General features: G+C 41.0%; 1 protein-coding gene across 1 annotated transcript; it reads left to right on the forward strand.

Moving 5' to 3' along the window:
* Window positions 1–13,170: 13,170 nt before the first annotated feature.
* LOC143522387 (TOG array regulator of axonemal microtubules protein 1-like) lies at window positions 13,171–15,049 on the forward strand. The gene is made up of 5 exons (XM_077016120.1): window positions 13,171–13,180; window positions 13,269–13,386; window positions 13,584–13,689; window positions 13,997–14,176; window positions 15,038–15,049. The coding sequence occupies exons 1-5, from the start codon at window positions 13,171–13,173 to the stop codon at window positions 15,047–15,049; spliced, it is 426 nt and encodes a 141-aa protein (XP_076872235.1).
* The last annotated feature ends 428 nt before the right edge of the window (window positions 15,050–15,477 follow it).

Consider the following 15,477-nt stretch of genomic DNA (forward strand, 5'->3'; position numbering starts at 1 on the left):
TCATCTGAAATACACAAGAGGCAATATTTAATATCTTGAAAAGAAGACTTCAGCAATGTCAATAGGCGCAATATCTGTCCCATCATGTTGGTAGTGGTGAATGTCACTTGTCTATTGTCTCATGTAACGTTTGTGCTGTTTTGCATCACTCTTAAAACACTTGGCTATACTGTCTTTCTATTCTACAGTGTTGTGCATGGTTCAATCTACTAGTTCACTGAGCAACTATAAACTAAATATATTTTAGATTTAAACTTCATTTTCACTCCAGATGAAATGCTTACACATAGGAGTGAAACAGGCCTACTTATATTTATATTATTTTGTTGTTTCCACCACCAACAACAGAACAGTGCAGGTTTTACTTCAACTGCTTCTTGAAGAGTGTTATCAGAATATGTTAATAGGTGTAAGTGTTGCAGCCATATGTTAATAAAGAAGTTAAGATGAAAGATTTGAAAGACAGATTGACAGATTTTAGAAAATGCAGTTTGAAGAATAGCTGAGGTGGACTATATTCTGCTTTTGAGTCATAGAGGTAGATAACAATAGCTCGAACTGTAAAATAAACTCCCATTTGTTTACTATAGGCAAAATAGACTGCTAATGATTCCCACTCAGCTACTCTGCATTTGGCTACCATTGTAAGCTTTGAAAACCAATGCCTATGGTTATCACAGCTTACGTGAAGTAAGAGCAAGGATAAAAGATTGAACTTGTGTTGAACTCACTTTTGAACTTGTTCAACAGAACTTTGAACGTGACACTGAACAGAACTCGTGTCATTTTAACCAGTCCTACTCTCAGCTGGTGTGGCGTATCTGTTTTCTTCATAGATCTGTAGCAGTGAGCCCTCACTGTTATCTCGTTAGCCTTACTTTTGCCTGATACTTCCATCAGAAATACAAACATGTTTTTAAAAGGCATTTCTAGTACTAGGACAGGTTGGTTCGTTACTAAAAACAACATCACTTCATTAGACTGCCACCTCAGGCTAGCTAGCTAACTAGCGTCAGCCACTTACCTTCAAAATTGCAGAGGTAGGATGAAACGTAGAACTTGAAACCCTTTTCAAGTTGACTCTGTGTCGTTGTACTTGATGCTCTGACAATACGACGCACATCGTTGACGGTAAATTTCGGGAACTCCAACAGGCACCTTGTGAATTTAGACTCGGCCATGACATCGACACTTCCGCATACCAACCGGAAATACGGTACCATCCTGACACCAACGAGGAAGTGGTGCGTGCACCTAGGCCAATCAGGGCAAAACCAGTTTCAAATGACAGCAAAATTGACCAATCATATCTTCCCTCTTAGTGGGCGGGCTTAACTGTATGATAATTTCTGCCCGCTGTGGCGACGCTAGCTGTCGTTAGCGTTATTATTTATTTATTATTTACTTTTTTGTACATATGCTACTCAACTTGTTTAACTCTGATTCCTTGTATTACCACTTGTGCCTTGTTTTTGTTTGTAAGCGATTATTGTAAATAAAGGCAAAAAAAAAGGGTTATTGTAGCAGCCTGGCTGAGTTGGTGTTTTGGTTAGAAAAACAGGAAATTGTGATATCACGTGATACTCAACTTTGGAACGTTTGGTTTAGAATGGTTGGGAAGGTGGAATGTTTGGATTCAGTTTTGATGCTGAAAAGCTCAAAACAAGTCGCACGACATTTTGCTGAGAATTACAAACCTAAATAATCTAACAAATCTTTCTATTTTTTCTAGATCTTTCTCTCTTTCTATTCTTTCTATTTTTCAGGTGGAGAATGAGTTTTTACCCCAGGACAACTGACCAGCCAAGGCCTGGACAGGAACAGAACCACTTCAAAGACACACCAGGTTTTACCACTCATGGTGAGAAAAATACATTTTCATATACTGTACATCATTTTATACTTCTATGTAAGACAGTATATTAATTCTTATGAGTATGGATTTCCATAGGCTTATTCATAATAATAAAAAGTTAAATATACCCATTTATATAGTAGGTTTCTAAGGTTCAGAAAAATAACATGTATATTTATTCTACTGATGACTGTCAAGCTCTTTATTTCATGTGTACAGGATAATATAATTAATGGAGCATGGGTTATTTCTTTGATTTCTTTGACTCAGCACAATTTTCATAAATCCCACCATGTTACATATATGTATTAAAATTGTCCATGTGGCTATGGAAAAAGCAAATAAAAATATTTTTTTTTAAAAAGAAACAGATTTCTAACATGACATCACATTCTTAAGCATTCTCCCCACATTCTAATGACATCACATGGCACCATAGCCCTTGTTATAATCACTTGTTCATTGGGAAACACTTACAAGGCATTTGAGCCTCACTGGGAGGTGTGCTGGGTTTCACTTTACCTGCTGTGGGATTTTCAGGTGTGCCCTACAACCCCCAAGCGACAGTGATCCACACGGATCCCTGTGGACCAGCACCCTTCCCTCACAGAAGGACGGCGGGACCCTCAGATGTCGGCCATGTTAACATCCCTGTAGAAGGACCACTCCACACTGGTACTGTGTAACACTGAAGATTACATGCGTATTCAACAAACCAAATAATCGTGCATGATGAAGTAGAAAAAAACATTTATTACATTTGTTTGTAAGGACTGGCAGAGGTGCAGAACCATCAGCTTTCTGCACATGACCTGACCAGTAAAACATCAGTTTTATCAGAAAATATGACATCACATATTCTTCAACATTGTAATGAATTCACATGGCACTGTAGCCCTGTGATATGTTTGGTGTAGAGTAGAGCACTTTAGAGTGGGCACCTTGACCACCCACATACAGTGTGGGTGTACTGTGACACTCTTTATCTGCTAGGCGGTTGTGTTTAGTCTAAGGTGATAATGCTTCGAATCATTGTTATACCAGCATAGTATAATACTGATAATACATGTATATGGATTACAGATGTCATTTTTCACTATTTTAGTACACCCCCAAACAATATAAACAAAACATTGTCATGCTGCTTTGCTGGCTTCTGATACCTCATCTGGACTGCTGCCAAAGCATATATCTATTAATCTTTGTAATCTATGTAACATGGCTTCTTTAAGTATTGTGTATCACCTGGCCAGCATTAAGCAGTGGCATGCAGCAGCAATCTTTGTGATATAAGGAGTTTGTGCTTTGTACCTACTTCTGTTGGCAAGGACAATGTGAGCTTACAAGCAAGACTAGACTTGAATGTTTTATTGCAGTCAGTTGATTGTGCCAGCACCCCACTCCCCAGAATGCCAATCCCACATGCCAAAATATCGATTATCATAATCTATTATTATTTAAAATGCAGTATGATCTGCAGGTCTTAATTTCATATGCAAAACATTGTCATGCTGCTTTGCTGGTTTCTGATACCTCATCTGGACTGTCTAGCAGTGTCTAGCAGAGGCGAGATGTGCTAGCCATGAGCAGAGCTAGGAGGTACTGTAGTTTGGCTCTTCAGTATCTACCAGTATCAGAATAAAAATAATTCTGAATTGTGCCAAAATAATTAAATTGAATCAAATTGTATTGAAATGTAAGATTTCATGATGCAATAAACTAAAAGAATCATAACTAAGCTAAACTAAAACTGGGTCACACATATACTGAAGCTCTGATAAATGTCTTCCTGCTTCTGGGCTCACGGATGCCCTGCTATCAGTTATTCAGTATTACTTCATTGTGCTGCCATTACATGAATTGTAGCAAGATGCATATGAGAAGTTGCCGTTCTCGGTCCATCTTGCTTGAATCATATTTCAGTGGCACTTTCAGATAAAGAAACATGCAACGTAGTACTAAGGCACTGAGAAATGTTATGGTGAGGTAATTTCTGCTAATGTCCTTATTCGCCCATGCAGGTGAAGTTGGCTCCAGCAGGTTTTCCAAACTGCCTGTGCTCACTTCACGCACGAGAGTGACCAGGTCAGGACTGATGAGGCCTTCTCCGCCCACCATCACAATGTTGCCTCCACTCACCAAACCTGCTGGCCGAGAGCCACTCCGTGCCTTCAGGCCTGCCAAAGGTGAGCTCACTCTTTTGCTCTCCTGGAAATGGCATCCAAACCATTTGTTGCAGCAACTACAACAAAAAAAGAAAAAAAAAAAAAGTATTAAAAAAGCAAAAACTGCTTTGAAAGCCCTATAGGGGAGACCGGGTATGGTTGTAACATGGGGAGAGTTGTAACACCATCAGTTCCACTGATCACGGATAAGATAGGAGTCATATGATCATTTCAGTATTTACCCAATTCCTCCCTGATCCCACATGGTGAATATCAAGGCTGTAAACAGGCACATGCCGATTCCATCGAGAAAAAACTGAATGTATTTCATGTTCCATTCTTTACTTTAGCTGTGATATGTTTGGTGTAGAGTAGAGCACTTTAGAGTGGGCACCTTGACAGCCCACATACAGTGTGGGTGTACTGTGACACTCGTTATCTGCTAGGCGGTTGTGTTTAGTCTAAGGCAGGGATGGGCAACTGGCGGGCCGCGGGCCGCACAAGGCCCTCGTCCTCACTCAGTGCGGCCTGCAAATAGATCAATAATAATTTATTAATTAAAAGAAAAAAACCGATAGAGCAGGACTTTTTTGTTCTTGTCACGTAGGGCTACGCCCCCCTCTCCCGTGTCGGTGTTGTTCCTTGCCCGGTTATCCCACCCTGCGTGTCTGTTGCACTGGTTTCCCTCTGTCTGCCACGCACGTCATTGTGTTCAGTTGTGTCTAGTTTTGTCCTGTGTACTTGTATCTCTGTGTTTCCCCCGTTGTCGGTTATTTGTGGTTTGTTCGGTTTTGTGGATTATCTCTGTCATCGCTGTTCTGGTATTTTCCATCTCCGTTGTGTTTCTGTTACGGTTCCTGCCTGTCCTGTTGACCTCTTGGACGGCTCTCCCGTTTTGACCTGTGCCTGTACAAACGACTTCGCCTATGGAATTCCCCTTATTAAATCTCGCTCTTCTCAGCGTTTGTGTTCGCCTCCTAGCTCCGCAGCGCGCTACGCGTTACACTTCTTTGATATGAAGTTCAAATTCAGTTCAAATTCCTTTTTGCACTTTTTTATTAAGCAAATGTTTTGTCTTTGTTGCTTATTAAGGACATGTTAATGCATATATATGCAGAAAATAGATGTATGTTGGTGCAATAAACATACAGATCTGAATTCATTTAAAATGTGTTCTTATTGACAATAATTTGTAGTGTCTTTCATATCCAATTATTTGAAGTGCGTGGTCATGTGGCCCTCCAATAATAGTGCTGAAAAAATTTTGGCCCTCTTTGTCATGGAAGTTGCCCATCCCTGGTCTAAGGTTATAATGCTTCGAATCATTGTTATACCAGCATAGTATAATACTGATAATACATGTATATGGATTACAGATGTCATTTATCACTATTTTAGTACACCCCCAAACAATCTAAACAAAACATTGTCATGCTGCTTTGCTGGCTTCTGATACCTCATCTGGACTGCTGCCAAAGCATATATCTATTAATCTTTGTAATCTATGTAACATGGCTTCTTTAAGTATTGGGTATCACCTGGCCAGCGTTAAGCAGTGGCATGCAGCAGCAATCTTTGTGATATAAGGAGTTTGTGCTTTGTACCTACTTCTGTTGGCAAGAACAATGTGAGCTTACAAGCAAGACTAGACTTGAATGTTTTATTGCAGTCAGTTGATTGTGCCAGCACCCCACTCCCCAGAATGCCAATCCCACATGCCAAAATATCCATTATCATAATCTATTATTATTTAAAATGCAGTATGATCTGCAGGTCTTAATTTCATATGCTGGTCTGAAGATTGAACGTGTCCTCTACAGTTCTGTCTGTGTTTCATGTCCAGGTTCAGTGGAGCCTCCCCAGCTCCACTCTCCAGGGTGGAGGAGAGAGAGAGTGGGGAGACTTCACCGGAGCGGCAGACATCTTCAACCCTTGCTCCCAGACATCTTCGAAGCAGCTAACCCCAGTGATGCTGGTAGAGGTGACTTATTGATGTTGGCTTTACTTTATATGTCATTGAAATACCTGTACAAAATGTAGAATTTATAATGTTGCATCATTTGTTTTGTGTTAAAATATTGCTAAATACGATATTTGGGAACAAGGAGATCAGTTAGTCAGAAACTTCACTCAGGTGTCAAGTGAGCGGAGCTAAACTCATGAGCATGGATGCCCTTTCCCACGCAGGTTTGCCCAAATCCAGCCGCTTGCTGCCTGGGAACCCCCCCGGGTATTTCCTACTGCCCTCCTACCCTCTGGCCACTCTTCCGGGAGTGCAGCGAGACACAAGCCCTCGGCGCAGAGACCCGGGCCCGTGGAGGGACAGTACTGGTGAGTGCATGGCTACGTTGCTAAGAACGTGCTAGGCACACACAGTGAGGCATGGCTGGTTATTTGGGTGCCCGCTTAAGTTAAGTTGGTCTTGCACTAAGCTTGTCTTGCACTTGTTCCCACGTCAGTGGTAAATTGATGAGCAGATCTAATTTTGTGGTCATATATTCTATATGAATTTAATTTTAACCAACAAATGTGCATATACGTAGATCATTTATAGTCACCACTTGTCAAATGTACAAAATACTTAAATTCAAATTTGATGATCTTCATCTGACATGGTTTCACTCAGTAATGGAACAGTGTCTAGCAGAGGCGAGATGTGCTAGCCATTAGCAGAGCTAGGCTAATGTATCTACCAGTATCAGAATTAAAATAATTCTGAATTGTGCCAAAATAATTAAATTGAATCAAATTGTATTGAAATGTAAGATTTCATGATGCAGTAAACTAAAAGAATCACAACTAAGCTAAACTAAAACTGGGTCACACATATACTGAAGCTCTGATAAATGTTTTCCTGCTTCTGGGCTCACGGATGCCCTGCTTTCAGATATTCAGTACTACTTCATTGTGCTGCCATTACATGAATTGTAGCAAGATGCATATGAGAAGTTGCCGTTCTCGGTCCATCTTGCTTGAATCATATTTCAGTGGCACTTTCAGATAAAGAAACATATGCAACGTAGTACTAAGGCACTGAGAAATGTTATGGTGAGGTAATTTCTGCTAATGTCCTTATTCACCCATGCAGGTGAAGTTGGCTCCAGCAGGTGTTCCAAACTGCCTGTGCTCACTTCACGCACGAGAGGGACCTCGTCAGGACTGATGAGACCTTCTCCGCCCACCTCCCCAGTGGAAGCCCTGCAGGAGGAGAAGCCTGGCAGGAACCTCCACCTGGACCTCGCCCTCATACATGACCCAGATGAGGAGCCAGTGGACAAGGAGGAGGTCAGTAGGAACATATATCATGTTGTACATAGTTGGAGTATCTCAGTCTCAGATGCATTAGTTTAACTAGTAAGTAAGTAAGTAAGTAAGTTTATTTATAAAGCACATTTTATATGACGGAGTCAACCAGAGTGCTGTATAAAGGCTAAAAAGTACAATATATGCCCAACTCATAAAAAAAACATGTAGAATTTTACATAGCATAAAACATTTAAAATACATACAAATACACCAACTGATTACACCAACTGATACAACATAACTGATAGATTTCTTTGGTTGCTGCCTGCAAATGTTACTCAAGTGTTGTACTTTCTGGATTTTAATGCATAAACACAGCATTGGTCCTAATATAAGCTGACAAACCTAACGTCTGTGTCTACATAATAAAGGCCCTGTAGCATCCCAGTATTAAATCTGACCATGCATGCGATATGCTTTGCTTAGGTGTCCAAATATGATGAGATGATGTTTCCTTCTGCTGATGCTACATTTGCGTTTATCTCAGTTGTTAAGGATATCAAGATAGTCCTAGCACTATGAGAGGGAGCATTGTCTGGTTGAGAGTATCCATCTCCCTATGGGTATATGGTGGCTGTGAATTAATAAATTAACCTAGTTAAGATATGAAGAGTTTGGTTCCAAAATGCTATATCCATTTTGATCAATTTGAGTAAAAATGTGTTTTCTTTAAGTGGTAGGCTGAAAACCACAGTTTTTTGTTTCAAACTATCAAATACCATACTAAGGTTAAAAAAACACAAACGAATTAAATCAAGATTTTAATATTTAAAGATTTATTTTAAAAAAAAATTCATTTTTTCACAAAACGCAATAAATCCATGCCATGTTTTTTTCAAAATGTCTTATATATCCTTTGTCATTAATAGAAATTTTTTTTGACTGAAAATGTGCAAAATACAATAATAAATAACTGTAAATTATACATCTTAATATAATAGTTTGACCATTGGGCCTAAAAACACAAATTCATATAATATATAAATTTATATTATTATAATAACCCCGCTCCTAGCTTGGTTATGAACAACCCCCAGCAAACAGTGTTTGTACATGAGTCACAGAGCTAAATCTTTTCCACGTTTGATAATTTTGCGAGCTAAACGTGCGCACTTTAGCCAGTGCATTTCGCGGCGATGTAACGATTCTCGGTTAGGGGCTGGATAGTCTGCTGCTGATTGATATCCAGCCGACAGTGGGACTGGTCAGAATCTGGGCATTGATAAAATAAAATAAATATATCTCTTTTTCCAATAACTGCTATACGAACAGGCTCCTCTATATCATCAAAACCGTTCATTTTTGCGGACTTTGAGAGTGAAAAACGAGACATATTTTAACAAAGTAAGCTACAAGAAATGCCGGGCGGCTCAACAGGTCGCGTGCTATGATGTTTACATTCCGTATCTGGTGGTGCACTGTGATTGGATGAGTGGAGATGTGGCGTACTGCGGGAAATCAGGATTGGCGATTGTTGCATTTTGGAAGGAAAGAGAGAAAGCAGGGCAGTATTACACGGCGGATGTGGCGTTTTGATAAAAATTGAATATTGGCTTTTCAAGAGTGGTCACATACCATTCTGATTCTAACTCATTTTTTTTTTAAACTGCATTTATCGCGTTTTGGAACCAAACTCTTCATATATTCTGGCATCAAGGCATTGATATGTAGTTAATAATAATAGACCCAGTAAATGTCATTTACCTAACATACAGGGAGGATCCAGCTTTAAACTGGGCAAAATTTTTGTGTTTCTTTGGTCATTCAATACTTGTATAGTATTGTTGTATGTACTTGTACTTGACGGATATAGTGGGTATGGGCAGTTGCACTTGGGCTGACAGACTCTTTATTTTTCAGATGATGAACTCCCTGCGCCTCTTGCGTAAAAGAGTGGCTAAGAAGCGGGCTAAGGTGAATGCGAGTGGCAGAGAAGCAATGTTGCCTCCACTCACCAAACCTGCTGGCCGAGAGCCACTCCGTGCCTTCAGGCCTGCCAAAGGTGAGCTCACTCTTTTGCTCTCCTGGAAATGGCATCCAAACCATTTGTTGCAGCAACAACAACAAAAAAAGTAAAAGAAAAAAGTATTTAAAAAGTAAAAACTGCTTTGAAAGCCCTATACTACAAACAAAAAGCCCCTGCTGATCCTCTTGTACATTGCTATACCTGCACCCATGAACATTGTTTTTCTGCACCATGAAGAAACCACTATGAAACCAGAAGTTATATTTGAGATTTTTGATAGAGTATGTGTTAATATGTATTGTGCTTTTCAGGATCTCAAGTGCAAAGCACCAGGGCGTCCCCTGCTGACGACATGTCTGAAGGAGTAATTGGCAGAGGTTGGAATTGGTTTGCTGTTAACACTGCATTACACAACACAATGTTTTAAATCTAGTTCTCCATGTTGAATAATGTTTTGCTGTCTTCAGGCTGATTTGAACCAAAGTTGAGCTGATAGCCCTAAAAGTCCTAGTCAGTTTGTTTGGGTACTTCTGGTAAAGTGTGAGTGTCTTTTGTTTTATGGTGTCTGGTAGTTGAGTGCCTGTCATGCATTTATAGCAGTTAACACTTATTGGGACACTTGTAAAGCTGCTTTGTGACAACAACTGTTGTAAAAAGCGCTATATAAATACATTTTGATTGATTGGTATTCCTCTCTAGATGAACTCAAACCAGGAACTCCCCGGAAGGATCCCTACTCGCAGCAGACTTTACGGCCCTTCTCCAAACCAGACCTCGCTCTCGCTCAGAGCTTCAGTCTGCTTAGCTCTGATGACTGGTAAGTCACACCTGCAAAATTCTGAAGCATTTGGCTAGGGCAGGTTAAACAGCAAGTCATTTATGGTGTTCTGCATATATGGTAAGTATGCATGTATTTAGTGAAGTTTTTTCCTCTTTGTCCCTTTTCTTGTAGCATTTTTTCTTGCAGTAGCCGATGGTTACAGTGTGTGTCTATGTTCAATATCTTCATACAGGGAGAAGAAAATTGAAGGGTTGATGTTAATCCGTAGATTGGCTCAGCATCACTCTGATGTGCTTGGCAGCAGGCTTCATGAGGTCTGCATTGTTCTTATTCAAGAGGTAAGCCACTAGATTTGCTGACTGTGTATCGGTCTGAATTCTAAAATTGGCAGACACCATGAGCATGTACATATTACAGGTGATGTTGCTGACAAAGTCAAGTCAGAGTTAGCATAGCACTTTGAAATTCCTTTTTTATAAAAACATTTCTCATCTAATTGAAATTCAGATGGCATAGCTAACTGTAATTAGTGATTAAGGTATTTCCGCCTACATAACACATTGCAGTGGTGGATTATACTTATTACGATGGCGGTGGCAGTGTTGGATGTGGCTGAAACGAGCTGGAACGTCGTCTTTCCTGCAGGTGCTGCACCTGCGCTCTGCCGTGTCCCGCATGGCGGTGGTGTCCTTGAGGGAGTTGTACTCCAGCCTGCAGAAAGGGATGGACCAGGAAGTGGAGGCTACAGCTAAGGTCCTCCTCCACAAAGCAGCGGAGTCCAATGCCTTCATCAGGCAGGACGTGGACACAGCTCTGGACAGCATGGTGCAGAACTGCACCCCCATTCGGAGCATGAACGCCCTTCTCGCTGGAGGACTCTGGTCAGTTAGCCTGCAGTGAGCTTTAAACTGAGGCTTTCAGATAATTTTTACTTCTCCATTGTTCTTTCAAAATATTGCCCTGGCCTATATCAATCAGGGTGGCCGCGGGTCCTTAAAAAGTCTTAAATGGTATTAAGTTTAATTTTTGTCAAATAAGGCCTTGAAAAGTCTTATTTTGTCTTAAATTTTCAACCAAAATATCTTAAATTTGCGGAGCTAAATTTAGGGAGGAATAATTCCGTCAGCCATGTGTTGAAATTCGGGGGCGGATATCGGTAGATTCCAAATAAAATTAAATAAAATTCCAAATAAAATTAAAGCCAACTCGCAAGATCATACACGTTAAAATAAAGCACAAAAACTAATAATCAGTTAGTTTTTGTGCTTTATTTTAACGTGTATGTTCTTGCGAGTTGGTTTTAATTTTATTTGGAAAACAGTATTAAAAAGTCTTAAAATGTCTAAATTTTCACTTGGTCAAACCTGTAGACACCCTGTCAATATTTGTAGTTATTTATCCTCTTGTATATTCTTTTTATTGTGTTCCATCTCTGCTCTGCTGATCCAAACTGCCCTTCACACCACTTAAAGAATAGGCTAGTTAGCTAGCTCACAGAGGACATGCAAACATTTTCTGTTTAAAAATTACAGATGTACAATAACTGGTGCAAACTAAGCCATCAAATAGAATATGATCATTTGGTTGTGCACTTAGATCATACATAAGGGTATTAAGTTTCTTTTTAGAAGCTAAAAGTTGCACTGTATACATTGATTGGATGGATTAATAGTTATTACCTTCTTTTTTTTGAATGCCCTAATTGTTTTCCTTCTGTTTTCCTCAAAAGTCATCTGAATGCTGCAGTAAGAAAGTGTACTGCTCGGCACTTGGCTACTTTGGTAGAGAAGATTGGTGCAGAGCGAATTATTCCTGCAGTCTCCAAGTTGGCACAGGACTCTTCCCAAGAAACCAGGTTAGTACTGGGATCAGAACGAGGATTCTACAAGGCTTATTCAGTTTCCCAGATAGTAATAAATGGTCGGTGTGCTGTGAGTCACGGGTCTCTCACTCACGGTTCTCTCCTGTTTTGGGGTCTGTTCTTCGTCTCAGGCGCTTGGGCCGGCGTATGCTGCTGTTCCTGTCCTCCCACCATGACTTTGATAAGATGGTGGAAAAGTGCATCCCTGCCAAAGACCTGGCAACCATCAGGAACACTGTCCTCACTCTGAAATCCAAGGTAGCGATTCATGTTTGGATACATGATGAGGATTTTTTATCCCATTCAGCCACTATGCCCCATGTTTACTCACTAAACAAAGCTTATTCACAAAACTTTTAGGTGAAACAAACTCCAATAAAAAAACCATCTAAACTGTGATGGTAGACATATATTGTAAACAAATAATAAAGTACAGGGCAGTGTGTGGCACCACACATTGTATTTACAGTAAGGCATGCACAGTGTAGTCCCAGGACCCAGTAGTTAAAGGACAGAGCATAGTTCAAAATGAACCGGCTTGAAACCTTTGGGATAGAATCAAAGTATGAAGCAATATGTGGACTTCAATATCATCACTCCATGTTTTGTGGTGATTTGTACGTGTGTATTCCCAGGAGAGGACAAAGGTGTCTAGGATTCCAAGATACAAGATGTGTCTCCCTCGTCTGGAGCAGCAAGAAGCTCCAGCCGCACAGGTGGAGCATCAGAACACGCAGCGAATGAAGCGCAGCCTTAGACACACGGTGAGGGACGTGAGCCCAGACGACGCGGCACCTCTGAAAGGTAATGGCTGACTTCGGCGAACGCTCCCCTCCTGTTTCCTGAGAACCTTACATTACCGCTTACCCGTGAACCTCTTTCCCATCAGACCTGCAGCTGAACAGTAGTCTTCCAGCACAGACTAAGACCGGTGTCATCCTGGATGATTTGCCCTCAAGCTCCAGAAACGCACGCACCCCCAGAAGTCCCGTCAAAAGTTTGAGTCCTCCGCTTCATCCCAGCCCCCCCACGGCTGTCCCTACTAAAAACATGCTGCCACGACGCAGACGAGGTACCAGACTGATCAGAGCACGTCCGTCCCTTTCAAACAGTTCTGATGAGTGTTGCCTGCTCTTCAGCACTTCATGTGTGATCACTGCACTTGCATGTAAATTGCTTTGCTGTTAACACTGCATTACACAACAATGTTTTAAATCTAGTTCACCACATTGAATAATGTTTTGCTGTCAGCCTTCAAGCTAATTTGACCAAAGTTGAGCTGGTAGCCCTAAAAGTCCTAGTCAGTTTGTTTGGGTTCTGGTATTCCTCTCTAGATGAACTCAAACCAGGACCTCCCAGGAAGGATCCCCACGAGCAGCAGACTTTACGGACCTTCTCCAATCCAGACCTCGCTCTCGCTCAGAGCTTCAGTCTGCTTAGCTCTGATGACTGGTAAGTCACGCCTGCAAAATTCTGAAGCATTTGGCTAGGGCAGGTTAAACAGCAAGTCATTTATGGTGTTCTGCATATATGGTAAGTATGCATGTATTTAGTGAAGTTTTTTCCTCTTTGTCCATTTTCTTGTAGCATTTTTTTCTTTCAGTAGCCGATGGTTACAGTGTGTGTCTATGTTCAATATCTTCATACAGGGAGAAGAAAATTGAAGGGTTGATGTTCATCCGTAGATTGGCTCAGCATCACTCTGATGTGCTTGGCAGCAGGCGTCATGATGTCTGCATTGTTCTTATTCAAGAGGTAAGCCACTAGATTTGCTGACTGTGTATCGGTCTGAATTCTAAAATTGGCAGACACCATGAGCATGTACATATTACAGGTGATGTTGCTGACAAAGTCAAGTCAGCGATAGCAAAGTACTTTGAAATTCCTTTTTTATAAAAACATTTCTCATCTAATTGAAATTCAGATGGCATAGCTAACTGTAATTAGTGATTAAGGTATTTCCGCCTACATAACACATTGCAGTGGAGGATTATACTTATTACGATGGCGGTGGCAGTGTTGGATGTGACTGAAACGAGCTGGAACGTCGTCTTTCCTGCAGGTGCAGAACCTGCGCTCTGCCGTGTCTCGCATGGCGGTGGTGTCCTTGAGGGAGTTGTACTCCAGCCTGCAGAAAGGGATGGACCAGGAAGTGGAGGCTACAGCTAAGGTCCTCCTTCACAAAGCAGCGGAGTCCAATGCCTTCATCAGGCAGGACGTGGACACAGCTCTGGACAGCATGGTGCAGAACTGCACCCCCATTCGGAGCATGAACGCCCTTCTCGCTGGAGGACTCTGGTCAGTTAGCCTGCAGTGAGCTTTAAACTGTGGCTTTCAGATAGCAACAACAGTCACAAGAAGCTAACAAAGCACTGATTTGGGCTGCTGTTTTTACTTTTCCATTGTTATTTCAAAATAGTGCCCTGGCCTATATCAATATTTTTAGTTATTTATCCTGTTAAATATTATTTTTATTGCGTTCCACCTCCTCTCTGCTGATCCAAACTGCCCTTCACACCGCTTAAAGAATAGGCTAGTTAGCTAGCTTACAGAGGACATGCAAACATTTTCTGTTTAAAAAATACAGATGTACACTAACTGGTGCAAACTAAGCCATCGAATAGAATATGATAATTTGATTGTGCACTTAGATCATACATATGGGTATTAAGTTTCTTTATAGAAGCTAAAAGTTGTACTGTATACATTGATTGGATGGATTAATAGTTATTACCTTCTTTTTTTGAATGCCCTAATTTTTTTCCTTCTGTTTTCCTCAAAAGTCATCTGAATGCTGCAGTAAGAAAGTGTACTGCTCTGCACTTGGCTACTTTGGTAGAGAAGATTGGCGCTGGCCGCTTATTGTCTGGGGCAAAAGACGTCATAGCGAGAATTATCCCTGCAGTCTCCAAGTTGGCACAGGACGCTTCCCAAGAAACCAGGTTAGTACTGGGATCAGAACGAGGATTCTACAAAGCTTATTCAGTTTCCCAGATAGTAATCTTTTGCTGATTCTTTTAGTCTCCTAGTCTGATACTCTGAAGTCAGCAAATGCTGTTAAATTGTAGAGTAATAGAAGCACTATCGTGTTTTCTACACACAGACGGCCTTGTAAAATTGTACCCTGGTAAATAAATGGTCGGTGTGCTGTGAATTACGGGTCCCTCACTCACGGTTCTCTCCTGTTTTGGGGTCTGTTCTTCGTCTCAGGCGCTTGGGCCGGCGTATGCTGCTGTTCCTGTCCTCCCACCATGACTTTGATAAGATGGTGGAAAAGTGCATCCCTGCCAAAGACCTGGCAACCATCAGGAACACTGTCCTCACTCTGAAATCCAAGGTAGTGATTCATGTTTGGATACATGATGAGGATTTTTTATCCCATTCAGCCACTATGCCCCATGTTTACTCACTAAACAAAGCTTATTCACAAAACTTTTAGGTGAAACAGACTGCAATAAAAAACCATCTAAACTGTGATGGTAGACATATATTGTAAACAAATAATAAAGTACAGGGCAGTGCGTGGCACCACACATTGTATTT

This window comes from Brachyhypopomus gauderio, chromosome 9 (genome assembly GCF_052324685.1).
Source record: "Brachyhypopomus gauderio isolate BG-103 chromosome 9, BGAUD_0.2, whole genome shotgun sequence".
NCBI classification, from domain to species: domain Eukaryota; kingdom Metazoa; phylum Chordata; class Actinopteri; order Gymnotiformes; family Hypopomidae; genus Brachyhypopomus; species Brachyhypopomus gauderio.